The sequence below is a fragment of the Maniola hyperantus genome, chromosome 2 (genome assembly GCF_902806685.2).
Source record: "Maniola hyperantus chromosome 2, iAphHyp1.2, whole genome shotgun sequence".
NCBI classification, from domain to species: domain Eukaryota; kingdom Metazoa; phylum Arthropoda; class Insecta; order Lepidoptera; family Nymphalidae; genus Maniola; species Maniola hyperantus.
The window spans coordinates 1,701,102-1,721,049 of record NC_048537.1 but is presented as its reverse complement, the minus strand read 5'-3'; the positions used below and the strand labels follow the sequence as shown (position 1 = coordinate 1,721,049).

Below are 19,948 nucleotides of genomic sequence, written 5' to 3'. Positions count from 1 at the left end.
TGGTGTCATAATATGAAAGAACTTCACCTGTGCATTTTAAAACAGATTTTTATTTATTTTTATGCATCATAGTTTTTGAATTATCGTGCAAAATGTCGAAAAATACGACTGTAGTACGGAACCCTCGTTGCGCGAGCCTGACTCGCACTTGGCTGTTTTTTTTTTAAAGGAAGTCAGTTCGCGCACGCGTCGCGGTTAAGACTCAACTAGTCGGGCTAACGTCGACTAGACACGTGAGTAAAGCCGGGTGTGAGATATATTGAACAATATCCTCGGTATGCTAACAGCAACGCCAAATCGCATTCCGAGTCAGAAGTAACATATACAATTACATACTTTATTAAATTCACATATACTAATATTAAAAATACTACATTTTAAAAATTGTCACATCATATTCGATTGCAATTAAAATATTATGTCTCAGTTAAGAATGTTTCCTATTTTACAATTAAATTTAATTAATGTTCCTATATTTAATAAATTAATTTTGCATGTGAAATGTGTTTTACCTGAAATTATTGTTTTATTGATTAGGCTAAAGACACATCTATCGGAAATCTGTGAGCGATAAAACGCGCACAGAATTTTTCTTCAGTGTCTTGTATGTGCAGATAATGGCGCTGGCCGCTGGCCTCATTTTACTCTGTCTTTAGCATAAAGGCTAGCTCAGTAGCTGATGGAGTTAATGCATGACAATATTTAATTCGTAATAAAATTTGTTTTGTCGTTTTATTATTTATGTATAAGTATAACAAAGTCTGTTGTATATTGCTTGTAATGGTCGATTCACATTGACGGAGACTCGAAGCGCATCGTGGCGACTATCTAAAATTTCACCTAAAAATGGAGAGTTTTTATTCAAATTAACTGTTACAATTGTTTTTGAATCGTCAGAATCTACCACTGGTTCAGAACGCCATTCCTACAGAGTAGAAACTCGGCGGTTGCTCTTTTCAAATCTTCACTTTAAAAATAATATTGTGCCATATTGTAGAAGTAATTGCATAAATTTACATCTTTATTTACAACATAATGCAAATATGAAGATAAAAAAAATTGCTTGTGGTTTGGTACACGCGAATATGACACTTCACTTCGACTCGGCTCTGCGTCAGTTTGAATCAACCTTTATATACACCTGTAGACTTAGTAAAAGTTCTTACATCTCGACAACATTGATTTCGAACATCGAAACTTTATAAAGTTGACTAAAATGGACTGAAACTCCCTTATTTTAAGGTTCAACTTTGTCTAGACAGCGCTCCAAGCGGAAACATTGGGAAATTAGTAGTATTGTATTGACGACTTGAAAATAGTCAACTTTAAGTTCATTTTACTTTAACGTTATAGTAATTCGATATTCGTAATCTAACAAGAAATGTTCGAACTCATACTAAAGGTAAGGTAGTTTGCTCGCTAAGCGTGTATGTGTATATTTTTGATTATTTCATATTTAAAAAAAAGTAGGAAATTATGTTTTTTTGTGTTATGTTTTGTTTCTGTGAACTGGGAATTCTATTTACAACTTTGCGTAGGTAATAATCTTTAACAGCCGCATTCATTATAAATGAATATATAACATAATACTAATTAGTAATTAATTATTGTTTATAATGATTAGTATTTTTTATATAAAAAAGATAAAAGTCCTCATATAAAAATATGCGCCAAAAATTAAAAATTAATACTAATTATTTTTATAAACTAATTATCAAAATTCTTTTACTGTTAAAAAGCTACACTATCCCCGAAAGCTATAAAAGGAAAAGCTGACTGGCTGACTGACTGATCCATCAACGCACAGCTAAAATTACTGGATGGATCGTATGACGTAGACGTTCGCTAAGAAAGGATTTTTGAAAATTTTGACCCCTAATGGGGTAAAATAGAGTTTTGAAATTTGTTTAGTCCACACAGATGAAGTAGCGGGCATAAGCTAGTTGTAAATATAATTCCCAGTTGTTGGTAGAGTTTACGATATATTATGTTTTGTTTGTTTTCGTTCCAATTACACAATAAACACTGATTGTGTCTTTGTATGTGTTTGTTTTATTTTGAGTTGCCGTAGTGTGTGTGTGTGTGTGTGACGTCATGAGTCGTGTGCACTAAGGGTGAGATCTATAGAGCGCACAGTGACTTAGCTTAGACTTAAGATTGAGTTAAAACGAGACAGAGCTATATCTCTCACATAAATCTGTCTCGTTATAACTCGAATCTTAAGTCTGAGCAAAGTCAAAGTGCGCTCTATAGATCTCAGCCTAATCTGCCGCGCTGCACAATAAGCGTGCATTATTTTGATTTTTTTATTTATTTATTTATATAAAACTTATAGTTGAGGAGCTGGTGAACAAAATGTTGAAATTGGACGAAATAAAAGGGGTTCGAATATTTTAGTATGGAGAATGACCTACCTACATGTCCACCATTATTTATTTTTTAAAATAGCAGCCACGCATAAAACTTGTGTTAATCTATAGCTAGTAACAACACGAACAAGTTTTGTATGAGACAAAAGCTTCCAATGTGGTGGTCCAGCCATCCTGACGTTCACCAAGTTTCCGCTATCAAAGCTATTAAACTAGACTGTTGTATGTATACTGATGACGCCACCAGTACAACTTTGATGGCTTATATCTCGGAAACTTGACACTTTGGAAGAATTTTGTATCTCATATTATACTTGTTCGTGTTCCCTTTTCGCTTTGCTACGGTCGGGTAAAAAAGTGTCTTCGTAATCGTCAAGAAATTCTGCCCTTTGAATGGCTGTGAAAATATGTAAACAGCGAATCAACCAATCAAAAGGCAGAATTAGTTGACGATTACGATAGCGATGAAATCGTTATTCTTACGCAATTGGGGGGCAGGTCAGACTAACGTTTCTTTCGACCTACGATACACTCATTTCAATATCGGCGCCATATTTGATGCAGATGGAACAGAATGGTGAAGGGCTGGAAGCGATATCGATGGGAGGCGGCGTTGCGCAGGTCATGCTGCAGGGCAACGGGGAGACGCAGGTGCTGCAGGTGCTCAGCTTGAAAGACGCCACCGTACTCACTAAGGCCATGGTGAGTATATCATAACGGCGAAGGGCTGGAAGCTTTAGCTATTTAAAAAGAGCAACTGCTGAGTTTCTTGCTGGTTCTCCTCATTAGTGAGAGCACTCTCCTCGGCCCTCACCCCTTCCAACAGCATTGGAATTCTTGGAGTCCAGCGAGGTCCAATTTCGGGATCACTTGGGAGGTAAAGCCAAATTAGCCTGCAAAAAGCTAGGGGTGTAACAGACCGAAGCAGTACTTCGCGCCCGAGCACAGCCTCCCTTCTCTATGAAGCGCAAGACCGCTCACACATGGAATATTGCTCTTACCTTTGGGCCGGAGCACCCCAGTACTAACTCCTTCCATTTGATCGGATCCAAAGGTAGGCTGTTCGACTTGTGGACGATCCCAAACTAACCGGCGGGGGGGATTACGTAAGCAATGTCACCCTCACCACCTGGGTGCCTTGTGCACTTCGACCGCTTGTTGTGCCAGATCCTTTTTAGGGTTCCGTACCTCAAAAGGAAAAACGGAACCCTTATAAGATCACTTTGTTGTCTGTCTGTCTGTCTGTCCGCCTGTCTGTCAAGAAACCTACAGGGTACTTCCCGTTTACCTAGAATCATGAAATTTGGCAGGTAGGTAGATCTTATTGCTGACATTTGGGGAAAATCTGAAAACTAGGGTTAGATCACGCAAAAAAAATTATATTGTGGTCATGAACTAATAATTAGTATTTTCAACTTTCGAAGTGAGTGACTATATCAAATGGGGGTATCATATGAAAGGTCTTCACCTGTACACTCTAAAACAGATTTTTATTTATTTTTATGCATCATAGTTTTTGAATTATCGTGCAAAATGTCGAAAAAATACGACCGTAGTACGGAACCCTCATTGCGCGAGCCTGACTCGCACTTGGCCGGTTTTTTTCCATCCACATGCAAACCGTGAAATCAGCTCCCTTCGGTGCTGTTCCCACTAGTTTACAACGCAGGGCTATTCAAGCAAGGGGCGGACCAACAAATTCCTGAAAGGCTGGCAACAGTTCCTCTGGTGCTGCAAATGTTCATAGGCGGTGAGCCGTCTGCACGTTTGCTTACTATTTTTATTAAAAAAAAAGTATCAGCTTTCCGAGCCGATGGTCTCGTCATGTAACATCATATCCACAAGTGAAATAAAGAACTTGGAATATTCATTGCAGCAACAAGTGAAGTCGGAGCGCGAGGCGGTGGCGACGGACTCCTAGCTACTGACGCTGGTGGCCAGCTCGCCGCCGCAGCACGACCACACGTAGCGCCTCGCGCCTACCCAGCCGCCAGGCGCCAGGCAACACGCACCCACACTAGACGCTCCAGTCTACATACTTATTGGCCCAGACCTCTAGTTGAAGACGAGCCACTTGTCGCAACGAAGATCGACACCAAAGTGGTATAGTTCGTTTCACGTAAATACTGCTGATCTTATACTTGCGCAGTAGGCGATTTATCGATCTATTTAATGGTAGGAAGTAAAGGGTAACATTTCGCAGCCTTTTAGCAAAACCAGTACAACTACCTATACACCACTCAATTTGTAATTACCATAAATAAATCGGTGTAATCAGTTCATGCAGTTAAAAATTAAAAAATAAATAATTCAAGTGTAAGTATTCATCCAAAAAAAAAAACCGGGCAAGTGCGAGTCATACTAGCAAACGAAGGGTTCCGTACGTTTATGGTAATTAAAAAGTCCTATTGTTGTTTACCCGTGCGTATGTCTCTAATGTTGCCTAGCAGTATTTACGTGGAACGGACTGTACCATAATGTGACCCAGCCATAAGTCTGGACGTACTTGAAACTTTGTAACATATTGTGGTTTCCTGGAGAACGCATTTCACACCGTAAAGTCCATATCAAAAATGCTCTCTAAGGGTGAGCGCACTCTGACTTAGCTTAGATTTAAGACAGAGTTAAAACGAGACAGAGCTACACTCACATAAATCTGTCCCTTTTTAACTCCATCTTGAGTCTGAGCAAAGTCAAAGTGCGCTCTATAGATCTCGGCCGAGGCTGAGACCACAACACAGCGATGCGACGTCGGGTCGTAAAAATCTACGACGTCGCACTGTACAAATTTCCGGTGCGGTGCCGCAACGTACAAACTTGCGATGCGACGACGTATTCCCGTTCACTCGGTGTCCACACCTCTCTGTGTGCCATTCTGTGCTGTGTGTTTTTCTTGGTGCGTCTTAACGCAAGTAGAAGTAGGATATGTGTAGTGTGGTCCATGGCTCACTAGAAATTGATGGTCAGAACTCAGAGTTTTCTCGTATAGTTCCCGGCAAACAACTTTAGTATTGACGCGATTGGCTGGCGAATGGTGGCTCCACGCGATTGGTTGATCAGTCGGCGCGAGTGCACGTGATTGGTTGATATGTCGACTTTCGCTTCCCGGTTTCGCCAAATTTCTCCCACTACGTTGCTTCATGCCCAAGTTGTTTGCCGGGTACTATACGATGCCGTAAGCGATGAAATTTTTGCGTTGCGTCAACGCATCGCATTTCGATGGGGCATCGTTTTTGCTATGCGAAGACGCTCCGCAGTGTTGTGGCCTCGCTCTAAAGGTGTTATAAATAAAGCGGCCCTTGTCCTAGGAAACCAGAGTCAGGCGGAGAATGTACAGTACCTGGTAGGAAATATCACATTGAACTTAAGAAAGAGAATTCGGCTTTTTAGGGCGTCTCTGACATCATCATCATTATCAGCCGATAGACGTCCACTGCTGGACATAAGTCTCTTGAAGGGATATCCACATAACCCGGTCTTCAGTCAGCTGAATCCAGCGGCTCACCGGCTCTTGGGGGGTCTTCCAACGCTGCGCTTTCCCTGCCCATTGCCACTAGCTTTGCAACCCATTGAGCTGTCACTCATATATCTATATGATGTTTTGTCGGTCTCAGCGACAGAGACAACACTCTACGGAACCATTATCTCTTTCTAAAGTTTGTCGTGCAATATTATTTCCAACCGGTTTACTCTATTCAAATGTAAACGGACCGAGTTTGACACCTCTCGCTAACTTCAGTCTCAAATGTTGGTAACAACCACGAAGTTAAAGGTACTTACCACCTATAGAGTTCGCACTCCTAATAGATGTTCGAATCAAATACCTACGCGGCAGAATGTAATGTACATCGGCCTTTAGAATAACATTTTGGCTTTGTAGAGCGCGGCGTTGTCTCTGTCATTTAATAACTATATGACGTTTTGTCGGTCTCAACGACGGAGACAACGCTCGACAAATCTGCTTTATCCTTCTAAAGGCCGATGTACATTACTTTCTGCCGCATACTGTACTTTTCACTATCCCACTTCGATTACCAAATTCGGTTGACACTTGGTCCTTCAAGTCGAGAGTGAATAGGCATCTTCTAGCCAAGCGCGCTCTATCTTAGACTGCATCGTCACTTGCCACCAGCCCCCTAATTATGTTAGAATAACCATTTCATGGCTATCGCAATCGTCAACAAATTCTGCCCTTTGATTGGCTGTGAAAAAATGTAAAGAGTGAATCAACCAATCAAAGGGCAGAATTCGTTGACGGTTGCGATAGCGATGAAATGGTTATTTTTACACAATCGGGGGGTTGGTCTGATTGCAGCCAAGCGCTAGTCTATAAATTAAAAAAAGTTCCCTGTTCCGTGCCAGTTAACATTTAAATAGGGTAACACCCCCTCGAAGTGACCACGTCACAGTTGTAACAGATAAGTAGCATAATTTTATACCTGGTCCTGTGATCAGACCTAAAATGCCATTAAATGGGACTAAGTAGGTATTTATTTATTTAACTAATTTATTCAATTATTAATAATATTAATTTATATTTTTAAGATGAGCAAATCTTTAAAATTGGCCCCTATATGTTGAGACGTCAATAATAATGTGACCTTTCAACACAAACATTCATAGTTTTGTTTGAAGGTATGCTGTCTTCATAAGAGATATTATTTTTATATACCTAGTTTATTTTTCCTTAGCTGATTTAAAGGGTAAACAAAACAGATATATACCTACAGATATCCAACTAGCGTGGCCCCCTCAGTCCCTCTCGCTCAAGCAGAGGTACTTACTTGTGAAATGTTATCCCTTCTATTTTACGTTTGCTTCGGCTATTGTAGCCTAGTTAGTATACTGCAAACACAATAACTTCAAAAACAAATCAATTATTTCCTAAACTACTTGAATCAACATAACCTCACTTCGTGTTGTTTGTCAAGATCTCACGTATAAAATACATTTTGACAAACAAAAAAATGGCCACGGTGATAAGGACAAAAAGTGATCATTTCGTCAAGTTCTAATAAGAGCTTAAATGCATTTAGCTATCTCGCTCTAACAGTAAGAGACAAGAGTCACAATAGGGCTACTTCTACAGGTATTTATTCGGAGGTATAGTGCATTCAAAATAAACTAGCGTGTTTCCACTTGATACCGACATTAACAATAACAATAGGATTAAGTCGTGGCGGGTAAATTCAAAAGTATAAACACAATGAGCTCTATGACTTCTATGAGTGTTTGGTTTATTACCCCTGTTGTTTACGTGGCATGTCGAATGTAATGCTATTGCTAATGACGGTCTCAAGTGGAAACACGCCAGTTTATTTTGAATGCACTATAAACAAGTAGCTTATCGCTGAAATGCGAAAGAGGCGCGCGGCCTATAGGACCTTGTTACCGCCAACTGGCTACGAAATCATGATACAAGTGAAGAACCTAACTCCAGAAACTTACGAGTTTCTTATAGAAGTTTCTGTGATTTGTTTATCTTTTAAGTCAACTAAGGAGAACTAAACTATAAAAGGGCAAACGATTGTTGAAAAACTTGGCAAAGATTATAATTTTTTAGCTTGATCAGTAGTCAGTAGGTATTTACCTCACTAGTTTTGAAAATTTGTCCTTATGAAATCATTTAAAATGGTTGTTGTAAATTTTATACAAAACTAGGTGATGCCTGCGACTTCGTCTGCGTGGATATAGGTTTTTAAAATCCCGTAGGAACTCTTTTATTTTCCGGGATTAAAAGTAGCCTATGTCAACTATCCCTGTACCAAAAATTTATCAAAATCGGTTGAACGGATGGGCCGTGAAAAGCTAGCAGACAGACAGACACACTTTCGCATTTATAATATTAGTATGGATAGAAACTTAACTTCCATCCCAGGGGCAAAACAATGTTAATATTAAATATTAATCTAACAATTTTAATACAAATAAAACAGCCTCAGTCAAAACTCGCCCTAAAGTTCTCTTACCCCAGATTTGTGCAATATTTTTTTTACCAATATCAATCGCGTTTATGTTTTTAGACATATTTTCTAAAACGGCTATTTTATTTTCTGTTTTAACATTTTACAAATTAACTTATTATTATTTACATTCCTTTTAGTTAATTAATTAATTAATTATTATTTAAGAGTAGGTATTTGTTAAGTGAATTGTTATTTTATTCTTATTGTTTGTTTGTTATGTATTCATTTTGTGGCAGGAAAGTTAGAAATGTGTTTCCGGAATTGCGCTTGCTTCGCTCGCGACCCTTAGGTGACCTTATAGTTAGTTTTATGTGCGACTTTGAGACAGTCGTATGTCCTTATGCAGTCACCTTAAAACCTACTACACATTTCCAACTTTCGTGACGCGATCTTTACCAAATCTAGTCTACCCTCAATCATTATGGAGAAGTGAAAACAATCTAGTCTTACTAAAGAGTTATTACAAGAAAAACTTTTTTTATAAATACTTAATTAAATTTGTAACATACGTACCCTAGTTGAATTAAAGTGTTTAACGTATTTAACTGTACATTACTTCTGACAAGGGAACTCTTGCGCAGGGATACATTGCAAGAACCGTTATATCGATGTTTTTAAATGCGATCTATTAACTTTTCTTAGCCATCATATTATCTACGTAGGCGTAACTAAGTTTTGTACACGAAAATATTTAGTTTTGCGTATTTCGTGTATAATCAATGTGATAATATTATAAAACTCCAGATAAGATAGGCCTAGCTCATGCAATAGTATTTTAAAAAGTGACGCTCACATGTGGGACACATATCTACGCACTAACTAGGTACATAGATATTGACGCGGAGGCGGGGTCTATATGCACCTTTTGACACGGTCTACGAGTGCTTCAAAAATTGTATAAAATATATAATCAATTCAAATATCCACAACACTTTTAATGACCTTCGCAAGGTTAGCTTCCGAAAAGTAATGTTTTATAAATTAATACTAACTTATGCTCGTGACTTAGTCCGCGTGGACTACACAAATTTCAAACCCCTATTTCAGCCCTTAGGGGTTTAATTTTCAAAAACCCTTTCTTAGCGAATGCCTACGTCATATTACATAGCTATATTCTGCGTGCCAAATTTCAGCCCGATCCGTCCAATAGTTAAAGCTATGCGTTGATAGATCAGTTTAGTTTAGTTAATGTTCTTTATTGTACACCAAAAAAGAAAGACACAAAAAAGAAACATATAAAATCAGTCAGTCAGTCACCTTTTCTTTTTATATATTTAGAAAACTTATTTTATGAGTAGGTAACCATTGACTAAGATGGCTCGTGAGTTAGAGTGCGGATTGCGAGAGGGTGACAGCGACGTTGAATCCCTTGATTTTTATGTCAACTGTCCCCCTCCTTCAACCTGCGCCCTACCTCACGAGCAGGCTCAGAGAAACGATGTACCTATAAAAAATATTGTATACCTATTTTGTTTAATATGGGGGTACTTTGCCCGCACTTAGTTACGCTTATGAGAGAATTGACTCTAAGGTTACCGAAAACTAGGCCTAGAAGTCAAATATCAACAATTTTATGTAATTAAACCTATGTTATTAGGTTCCGGACGGCTAATATTAAAAGTAAAACTAATGTTAAAAGTTAAAAGATATAACTTAGTCGAAAAAATATAGTCCATAAGTTTACTAGAATTCATAGAAGAGTACAAAGCGATTGACTATTTTAAATGTACCTAAAAGATTTATTTAATTTATTATTATTGTTCGACAAAGACAAGGAATAGTGAAATATTAATTTATTGTTTTCTCATTATATATTTTATTTATTTATTTAAATTATGAGTTGATCTTTATTTATTTTTTGATACCAAAGAGCGATTGTGTTTTGTCCTTACGTTTAGAAAATGAGAAGCACAATTTTGTTGTTAAGTACAATGATTTGTGATTGTAAATAATTGTATGACTGTGTGAATATTGCAATCATTAAAAGTAAAGTATTTACGTATGGCGTGTTTTAATTCCTTTACCTCTAGTTTTGACCAACCCCCATATTAGTGCTCTGTCTCTCAGGGTGAGATCTATAGAGCACACTGTAACTTAGCTTAGACTTAAGACAAAGTTAAAACGAGACAGAGCTATATCTCTCACATAAATCTATCTTGTTTTAGCTCAATCTTAAGTTAAGCAAAGTCAAAGTGCGCTCTATAGATCTCAGCCTCAATGGCACAGGTTTGCAGTGAGACCTGTAATTCCTTCCGCATACAACACTATTATACTCTATCCACGGGGAAAATGTTACGTAATCTACGACAAAGACAAAAAACTCGGTGGGCGTTAACCATTTTGAATGCCCAACCAATCGCACACATTCGAAAACATAGTTCGTTTTGTGATTGGTTGGTTGACGCAAGATGGTTAACGCTCACTGAGTTTTTTATGATAAAATGGTTAACGCTCAATGAGTTTTTTGTCATTTGTATTTACAGTGCGACAAGGCTCTCTTGGCACGTGGCGAAAACCGAAACTAACGTTGCCGTAGTCTCCCCTTTGTTTTTGTTTTTTTTTTTTTTTATTGAATGGTTTACTAGCGATTTTAACATAAAACTTACTAACTATAATAAATACATAGGTTTTTCTATCATGCACAACTATGTTAAATCATTTAAAAGTAAACACTGCATGCAAATTCCGTACAGATATCAGAGTTACAAAGGGGATAAAAATTTAAGTAGGTAAAGATTCCATTCAGTATGTCTGTAGGTATGGTTAAAAAGTAAACAGTAGGTAAACGTTCTACTGTAAAATTAATAAATATGTTAAAAAAACTAAATTAACTACTAGGTATAATATAATGTTACAATTTTTTTTTACGTTTATACTTAATTACTATTTTCTTATATTCTACACATTCTAAGTTCTAACACACTCTTATTTCTAAAATTAATTTCTATTTCATTATACCTACTTTCACTTTATAAAGGTAGTTTAGATACAAAAAATATATTTTGAAATGAGACTAAAAAAAAATAATAAGTAGATAACTAGGTAGGTATGTAAAAGTAAAAATATAGATTCATTAATTTTAAAATTACAAAAATAATTTAATAGTAATATTAAATTCCAGGTTCAGGGTAGGTACAGCTATTGGCTAGCTTTTGACTAGGTCGCTTATCACTAACTTACGAAACATAGCAATCGAATTTGTATTTATATCTATCAATTGACTGCGCTCATTGTATAGTTTACACAACCGGGGCAGAGTAGCGTTGGCCCCGAAGACTGTTCTGTTTGAATAGCCTAGCCTTTTTTCTCCAACAGCGGCCTCCTGTCAATGTCATTCAAGTGCTAAGAGAGCCTTGTCGCACTGTACATAACAGAGAGCCCTATACTTAACTTCTTCCTGTAGATAAACTATAGGAGTTGGAATTATATTAACGAGGGATGCCTAATGCCGTTCTTTTACTACAATACAAGACTACTACACAGTTAAACGGCAAATTGTATTTTTATCTTTTTTATTTATTTATAAAAAGAAAATTATTTTACCTACATGAACAAAATAAAACAACAAATCGTTTTCTAACATTCCCACGTTAGAGAAACATTTATTTTATAACAATTGTTATTATCAGCAAAACAAATGGAATACCTACTCATTGAATGGGTGGTCTCGCTGTTTAAATTAAATAAAATGTTACAACTACTATCGCATAAATTCCTCTATCCATAGACACCTCACATCTCATAGACACTGTCTAGAGCCAGTTCAGGCTTGTCATAGCCGAGCTCCTCGGGGGTATCGATGCCAAGTTCTGTGAGCGTGGGCTTGATCTCTTGGATGATGTAAGGGTAGATTTCATTCACCCTGTTTCCGCACTTTTCTTTGCAAGCTTCAATAAACCTGTGGGTGAAATAAAAGTTTGTTTAAATATTGAACGAACGAATATATTTTTACTGTACACAATGCAGAAATATATATATAGAGAACAAGGGAATACAAAACAGGAAAACTGTCTTACATTTTGTTCAGATTTTAAGGAAAATCTGAGGAATAAATTTGATATTTGGACAGTTCTTACGGTTCCCTACCTCAAAAGGAACCCTTATAGGATCACTTTGTTCTGTCTGTCAAGAAAACCTATAGGGTACTTCCCGTTGAGCTAGAATCATGAAATTTGGTATATAGGTAAGTCTTATAGCACAAGCAAAGGAATAAATCCGAAAACTGTGAATTTGTGGTTACATCACAAAAAAATCTAAAATGTTTAAAACACATTTTAAATACAGCGCCATCTATATGTGATTTGATAAGTTAATTGTAATTTATCAAATCACATAAAGATAGCGCTGTTGTCATTATCTAGCAGTGTTGCACATAAAAATGTTAAAGAATCTTGTACAATAGTATAAAACCCTTCGTGTGCGACTTGCGAGTCCGACTCACACTTGGCCGGTTTTTTATATCTTCACCAAACTTCAAATTTATTTCAGAGAAAACGATTGTAGGACTATAGTAAATCTATCCTGAATGTAATTTCTTTTTGTTCAGATTTTATTGCCTAAGAGCTGGTTTTACAGTTACCAAATCTGGGCTGTGATATTGATAGTTCTTTTATAAGAACTCTGTCAAAACATATTTATATCTCAGTCAGATTGTATGGCGATTAGTCTTGTAGTCAGCAAAATAAAATGTTCTACTAGATAAGGTGCTTCATAGTCACAAGTTCTAACAAACGTTAGTTCAACAATTCCTCCAGTTGTAGCCCACTTCATGACAAACAAACACACACATTATTATTTTAAGTAGTTATTGGGGTCGATTCCTTTGTACACAATCTCTAAACTAAACTAAATTAACAAGTCTAAATCTAGTGCTATCCCTTTCATAATGTTGCTTGCAGAAAAGGATAGCACTAGATTAAGAGCTATTAATTTAGTTTAGGTTTAGAGATTGTGTGAACGAGAATCGGCCCCATTAGTAATAAGTATTATTTTAAGGGCATTGGCACGGTCCAGTCTATTACATTGATGTCTATGCTTGTAACACTGCAAGGAACAAATATTTGAGGGTGTCTACAAACCTAACAGCCAGGGCATAGTCGTTCACCCTCCTGCATGCATGCATGGCAGCACGGATGATCTTCGGGTCTGGCACCAAGTCCATACCGCACAGGTCGTTCATCCCCTTGCGGATCTCCCAGCCATCAATGTCCCGTCTGCTGAAGAATGCTTCATACCTGGAATTATACAATTCACCCACTATAGTATTGGATTATTCTTGCACGAGTCTTAGGCTGAGATCTATAGAGCGCACTTTGACTTTGATTTATGTAAGAGATAACATCATCATGATCAATCCATCGCCGGCTCACTACAGAGCACGGGTATCACAGCTTGATTGAGCATGAGAGATATACATGATTTGATTTAAGTGAGCTGAATTAGAAATATCCTGTCTTAATAGTCACTAGCTGTGATAGCCTAGTGGTTAGGACGTCCGCCTTCTAATCGGAGGTCGGGGGTTTGATCCCCGGACGCACCTCTAACTTTTCGGAGTTATGTGTGTTTTAAGTAATTAAATATCACCTGCTTTAACAGTGAAGGAAAACATCGTGAGGAAACCTGCATGCCTGAGAGTTCTCCATAATGTTCTCAAAGGTGTGTGAAGTCTACCAATCCGCACATGGCCAGCGAGGGAGAGGGAGACCCGTGCTCTGTAGTGAGCCAGTAATGGGTTGATCATGATGATGATGATGAATAGTCACTTTAGGAATTGAGAGTAAAAAAAGTAGTACAATCTGAACATGAGGTGGATGACTGTGCATTGGTCAAAAACAGATCTCAGTGAGGCTTGTATTTCATATTGTTAGTCTATTTGCTACATCATGTTACAACTTCAGATTGGAGTTGTTTTACAATACTATAAAATACACTACTACAATAATAAAAATAATAATAAATAAAATACACTACAATAATAGTATAAAAAAATATTTTTCACCTATAACTTTATCTATTAGTGGATTTTAATGCAGTTTTTACCATATTTCAGAATCATTTCTAAGAAAGTTTTATATGGAAAACCCATCTACTTTTAGTCATGAAATAGGCAAGCACACCCAAGTCAAGTAGTAATCAATAACTTTTACATGTCTACTCAGCCTGCAAGGGACTCCGCTAAATCTATGCCACTTGCCATTGCCAAAGTATCATAATCTTATCACAAATTGTTATTTCAATACACTTATGTTTTACCAAATTTACTAAGCAAAAGCGCATAGATTTAAGAGTTTAGACTGGAAGTTAAAATAGAAATTAGGTCAAAGTTTAGAAGGGTCCCATTTAGCATAGCAGGTAATTTAAACTTATTGAATTATTTGTGAAGTAAAAGATAACACTGAACGATTTTCAGTTACATAACGTCAAGTTTTTACACTAACCTGGCATCAAATTCTTCGTGTGATTCTTCGGGACCGTCGTGCGATCTTCTCACAGCATTGACGGCGCATACCCTGGAGGGTGAAACCAGGGATTTTTTGAGAGCATTTACCAGTCTACCTGAAGTGGATCGCAACATTTTGTTTCACAATTTTTCTAGTGCGGCACGATAACAAATGGCTGCAGAAAACCATAGACAAGTAGAACTTGACAGTTATGTGCCACAAACTACGTTTCTTTTTTTTAACTTGTTTTACGGCCCTGGGTTTTAGTTCTTTCAAGCCTAGACTTCTTCTTCCTTACCTTATCCCACGCTACGTGGGGTCGGCACAACATGTCTTCTTCTTCCACTCATTCCTGTCATTCGTCAACGTATTATCCACTTCTTTTTCACGGATATCCTCTTTCACGCAATCCATCCACCTTTTCTTTGGTCATCCTCTCCTCTTTTTTCCTTCCACATGCATACTTAACATGCTTCTGGTGACATGGCTTTCTTCCCTCCGCATTATATGCCCATACCATGCCAGCCTATTACCCCTCATCTTTTCTACCACTGGCGCTACTTTCAAACTACCCCTTATATTTTAGACTACGTTGGATAAACCACTGAGATAGTGATGATAAATAAACAATCTTTGGTCAGCCCACCCAAATTGGTTCGTCTACTAATGGTTTTTGGGGTTTTTGCATTGATGGAATTCACCTCCCCGGCAGGAAATATTGTACTTTGTAGAAGAGTGTTAGAAAGAGCAGTTTCGTTTCGTAGAACGTTATCTCTGTCGTTGAGACGGACAAAACGTCACATACATGTCACATAGGTATGAGTGCTACAGACAACGCTCTACAAAGCCGAAATCTCATGATCTCATTCTAAAGGTCGATGTACAGATTTCTTGCCGGCTACTGTACTAATTCTTAGTAGTTTTATTTTGTGATATTGGATTAGGCCCATTTTATTGATTGATTCAATAAAATGGCTATGACTTCTATAATTTCATTACAATAAAAAGTACTTGCCTATCTCAAATTGAACAAAATTGTGATTAATAATTATTGTTTGCACTAAGCTTTCATTTAATCTAAAAATAAAAATACCTCTTGATAACACTATTTTATTATTAATCAAGTTGGTCCTTTAAAAAAAAATTACATTGACAAAGAAATTAAATGTCAAATAAAATAAATCATTTAAAATGAATGATATCATTGGCGTCGATTCTGATGTTTTCCTCTATACTTTAAGAGTATCTGCATCTTTTTCTTTTTAGTATTGCTAAAAAAGGATAGAAAATGAATTTTTAAATTAAAGACTCCTTTATTGCTACTATACAAAGCAATAGCCTCACTTCTCACGACTGGCGCCTAAAGTCACGAAGTTTGACAGTTCTAAATCAAGTTTATCTGTCCTTTTCTTATTACATTGGTAAGAACAAGATAGGAAAATTCTAAAATTTAGTTGTGCTCAGAATCACTACCATTATTGTTTTAATTATAATCTAGTAATACGAAAAGCTGGTTTTTAATATACAAAACAAATAAACCCATTACATTACTTAAAATAAATAAACTGGAAGTTATATTCAAACTTTTCGTCTTCTCTTTTTCTTATGTGCAGTGATGCTTTCCTGGCCGCTGTCCTCTTCATTGGAGCTTGCTGTTGAGCTACTGTCACTATCGCTACTAGATGAGCTACTATTTGATGAGCTGTCGGAGGCTACTCCTGTGCCTTGGCTCAAATCCATGCTACTCGCAATTTTGTAAAGCTCAGGCTCTTTGGTTTCTAGAACTTTGGCCCACTTCTTGGAAAGCTTTGGTCGTCCTCTCACAGTCTTGTGCCACACCACGGGGAAGTTGGTGCGACTGCAGAAGTTCTGTGTGACTGCTACAGTGTCATCGAGGTTGAGAACGACATGCCACCAGCCTCCAGGGACAAACACTGTCTCGCCGGGTTTTTGAAGAATTTCCACCTGAAAATCAAATCACAGACTAAATTTTTATTTTTTTCCTGACTTTCTTATCAACACATCTTTCGCGTTTAAACTACCGTGAGTGATTTCCATTCTAAATAATATCTGTCCCGGCTGTACTCACATGTACACGTGACAGATATTATTTAGAACACATCTTTCATCTAACTTATTGGCTGTTGTGGTAGTTTTGTTTTGATTAGTAATATGCAGCAGTAAAGAGTAACTAATTTATATTCTATCTTTTTAAAACAATAAACTTAACAAAGCTATTATTTTACTACGTTGTTTTAATAAGTAAAATTATAAAATTGATTTTTATTATATTCCAGAGTATTTGTAGTTATAGATCAATGAGTTTCTTACTGGCTTGTATTCTTCAGGCCAAGAATCCAGCTGCGTCTTAGGATAAATAAGTTTAAACCAAGTAATGGCTTCGTCTCTCTGCTTCCCGCCCATTGCTCCTGTAACTTTGATCATTTCTCGCGGCGTCTCAGTGGGGAATAAACACCATCTCTTGTGCCCAAAAACTAAGGCATTCCAGGCACTCGTACCCAACGGGTCAATATGTATACCAGTTCCAGACCTCTGTGGTCCCATTACAAACCAGCGGTAAGGCGGACGTCTCTCCTCCCCACAGTACTTAAATAGATCATCCCTAAAGTATAGAGGTGCTTCGTAATCTTCCAAGAGTTTTTTCCTTCTCAGATGTTCCCCAAAACTACTATCAAAAATATAAAGCGGACTATCGTCAGTCGTTGTCCGCATATACTCTATGTAATACTTCATTTTCATTTTCACACTATATCCCTCATTATCTTCCCCGCACTTGAATTTTTGGTTGCGATACTTTTTAGCGAGGCGGTCATGCGTCCACTTGTGATTGGCTCGCCAGTTGGTCTGGACGTGCGTAATCACGACTGGTTTGTAAATTTTTTCATACTTCTCTATAAACTCTTCTGGTGAGAATTCATTAACATTTATTCTATCCACATTGTCCTTACATTTTAGAAACTCTTCAAAATTACTTGCATACTTTAAAGCTGTCCATTGGTGTTTGTCAGCCAACTCTAAAAGACATTGTTTTCATTTTAAAGATAAAATTACAAAGTTGATAAGCAAATCCGTGATCGAGCGATGCAAAACGCGTGACGCCTTGCGATGCTACATTGCACTTATCGAATTAGTGGTTCGTACATGATCAAATAATTGCAGCATTCAGAATGCTTGCGAAATCAACAAACCTAACATGATAATTGAAATACAAGAGAACCTATAATCTAAAATTAGGGAGATGTTAGATTAATAGCCTAGCCAATTTTTTAAGTATAATGACTCCATACCTGGTCGAGCTTTTCTTTTGATTTCTTTAATTCGTTTTTTGGCTTTGTGTGATAATTTATATTCGGTTTCCATAATTTATTCCTAGAAAAATATAAAATCTTTTATCCTCTGAAATTTTTGGTAGGTAGGTACCTACTTTTCGCTTCTTTTTTTGTTAAATGCCACCAAAGAGTATATAATCACTACTATGCCACAGACTCATCTAGGCTCTATGGTCTTCTTTGGTTGGTGGTCTTTGTCTGCCGTTGTCTGCTGTATAGAGGCTCTCTAGTATATAGTAGATAATCTATGGGCTGGCCCTACCGCGGTTGTTTGACAGCTACAATGTCACGATCGCAATCATCTCTGATTGGTTAATGCTCGCTCACTATTGGCCACAATGCATTGTTGCAACAAGAATCGCACAAATTCAGCCAATCAGAACAATTGAGATTACAACCTGATTTGTGACATGCTGCATATTTTAAAATATGCAGTTTAAGCAGCAGCACATAGCACAATTTTCATTGCTTTCTAGGATCAGTAGAATATTTTTATTAGAAATGTACGCATTAATAGACTTTTAGTTTTAACTTGATTTCTTTGTATGTTCTTCGGATTGGTGATTTGTGTATTCTATACTCCTATATGTTATTAGTCTGTGACACCGACTAGAAAAAAGGTCTGTGACACAGACTACAGTGTATATAGGAGATGGTCTGTGATTTGTGAATGGTGATAAGTGGTGAAGGCACTTTGGTTTTGGATTTTTAAGTTTTAACTGAAACAATTTAAACATTAGTGCATTTTTTATTTTCAGTAATATAGTTTTTATTTACCAATTATCAAATCAATTACATTTTTACAATTACATTTAAAATGAAGAGTGATTGATTTGACTGTTGTACCGAAACAAATTTGAAACGTTCCAGTCTGAAGTGTGAAGCTAGCTCGATATAACTGTCAATCTGGGTGTAGAAATTTATTTGTAATTTTCACCGGTTCTCATGTGCAATTTCCGAATGTGTTAGACTATTTTTAAACCACCGTTCCTTACGAAATAATGTTATTTAGTGTATGTGGTGTATAAAGCAGTGCAAAAATGGATGACGGTTCCGTTAAAATTCAGTCCGGGATCAACATCAACATAAAAAGAACAGATGGTGAGTTCAAGCACGACTTGTATCCTTGCTATTTAGTGTTGTGTCTCAGCTCCTTCCTAGATAACACAATGTTTATGTATTCATCGATTCTATGTGTAACCTAAATTATGTCTAAAATGATTCATGTCTCGCGAGCGGCAAAGTTATGAATCAGACACACTTTTACTTAATCCGTTGCATTGTAAGCAATAACATGATTTATCCGTATCCCATTTATTGTACAACTAGCTGATGCCAGCGACTTCGTTCGCGTGGATTTAGGTTTTAAAAATCCCGTGGGAACTTTTTGATTTTCCGGGATAAAAAGTAGCCTATGTCACTCTCCAGGTCTTTATCTATATTCTATACGAAAATCACGTCAATCCGTTGCACCGTTGCGACGTCATTGAAGGACAAACCAACAAACAAACACACTTTCGCATTTATAATAACGGTATGGATATTGCTTAGAAACATTGGATGATTTTGATTCAAAAGGATAAGATTTTGTCATGTGTAATTCCTATTTTTATAACTGTTTGAGGTCAATAATTTTATTTATTTACATAGTTTTCTAATTAAACTGTGCCAATGACTTAGTTTTAGTGCAGAACGCATTTCAATTTTTTTTTAGAATATCAGAAACCACATGGATATACTTGGTTGAGGTGTCATTAAAAGCAAGATCATTGGCAATAAATTTCTACAAATTCATCAAACTGTCTATATTTTAAGCCTCCTAT

General features: G+C 36.9%; 4 protein-coding genes and 1 long non-coding RNA gene across 11 annotated transcripts in view; 2 read left to right on the top strand and 3 right to left on the bottom strand.

Annotated features, from left to right (window-relative positions):
• Window positions 1-10,337, top strand: part of ewg (DNA-binding protein Ewg) — a 28,458-nt gene extending 18,121 nt beyond the window's left edge. For 6 of the 7 annotated variants that reach the window (XM_069505383.1, XM_069505395.1, XM_034981554.2 and 3 more), the window contains 2 exons: window positions 2,934-3,071; window positions 4,246-10,337. In XM_069505383.1, the coding sequence (XP_069361484.1) occupies window positions 2,934-3,071; window positions 4,246-4,290 (183 nt within the window). In that variant the 3' untranslated portion in view covers window positions 4,291-10,337. The remainder of the gene's footprint in view (window positions 1-2,933; window positions 3,072-4,245) is intronic. The other variant, XR_011237920.1, reaches the window with a different exon arrangement.
• LOC138403831 (uncharacterized) overlaps window positions 1-19,948 on the bottom strand; it is a 227,726-nt gene that overhangs the window by 160,449 nt on the left and 47,329 nt on the right. The gene's annotated exons all lie outside the window — the stretch shown is intronic.
• On the bottom strand, window positions 11,907-14,985 carry COX5A (Cytochrome c oxidase subunit 5A). Its single transcript, XM_034981712.2, has 3 exons — window positions 14,773-14,985; window positions 13,414-13,569; window positions 11,907-12,233 (listed from the first exon to the last, which is right to left on the bottom strand). Exons 1-3 carry the CDS (start codon window positions 14,907-14,909, stop codon window positions 12,068-12,070), a joined length of 459 nt encoding a protein of 152 aa, XP_034837603.1. The 5' UTR covers window positions 14,910-14,985; the 3' UTR covers window positions 11,907-12,067.
• JMJD6 (Bifunctional arginine demethylase and lysyl-hydroxylase PSR) lies at window positions 15,872-18,241 on the bottom strand. Its single transcript, XM_034981612.2, has 3 exons — window positions 18,084-18,241; window positions 17,107-17,810; window positions 15,872-16,740 (listed from the first exon to the last, which is right to left on the bottom strand). Exons 1-3 carry the CDS (start codon window positions 18,154-18,156, stop codon window positions 16,354-16,356), a joined length of 1,164 nt encoding a protein of 387 aa, XP_034837503.1. The 5' UTR covers window positions 18,157-18,241; the 3' UTR covers window positions 15,872-16,353.
• Klp10A (kinesin-like protein 10A) overlaps window positions 18,805-19,948 on the top strand; it is a 101,755-nt gene continuing 100,611 nt past the window's right edge. Inside the window, exon 1 of the mRNA XM_069505759.1 lies at window positions 18,805-19,226. Coding sequence (XP_069361860.1) covers window positions 19,166-19,226 — 61 coding nt within the window. The 5' untranslated portion in view covers window positions 18,805-19,165. The remainder of the gene's footprint in view (window positions 19,227-19,948) is intronic.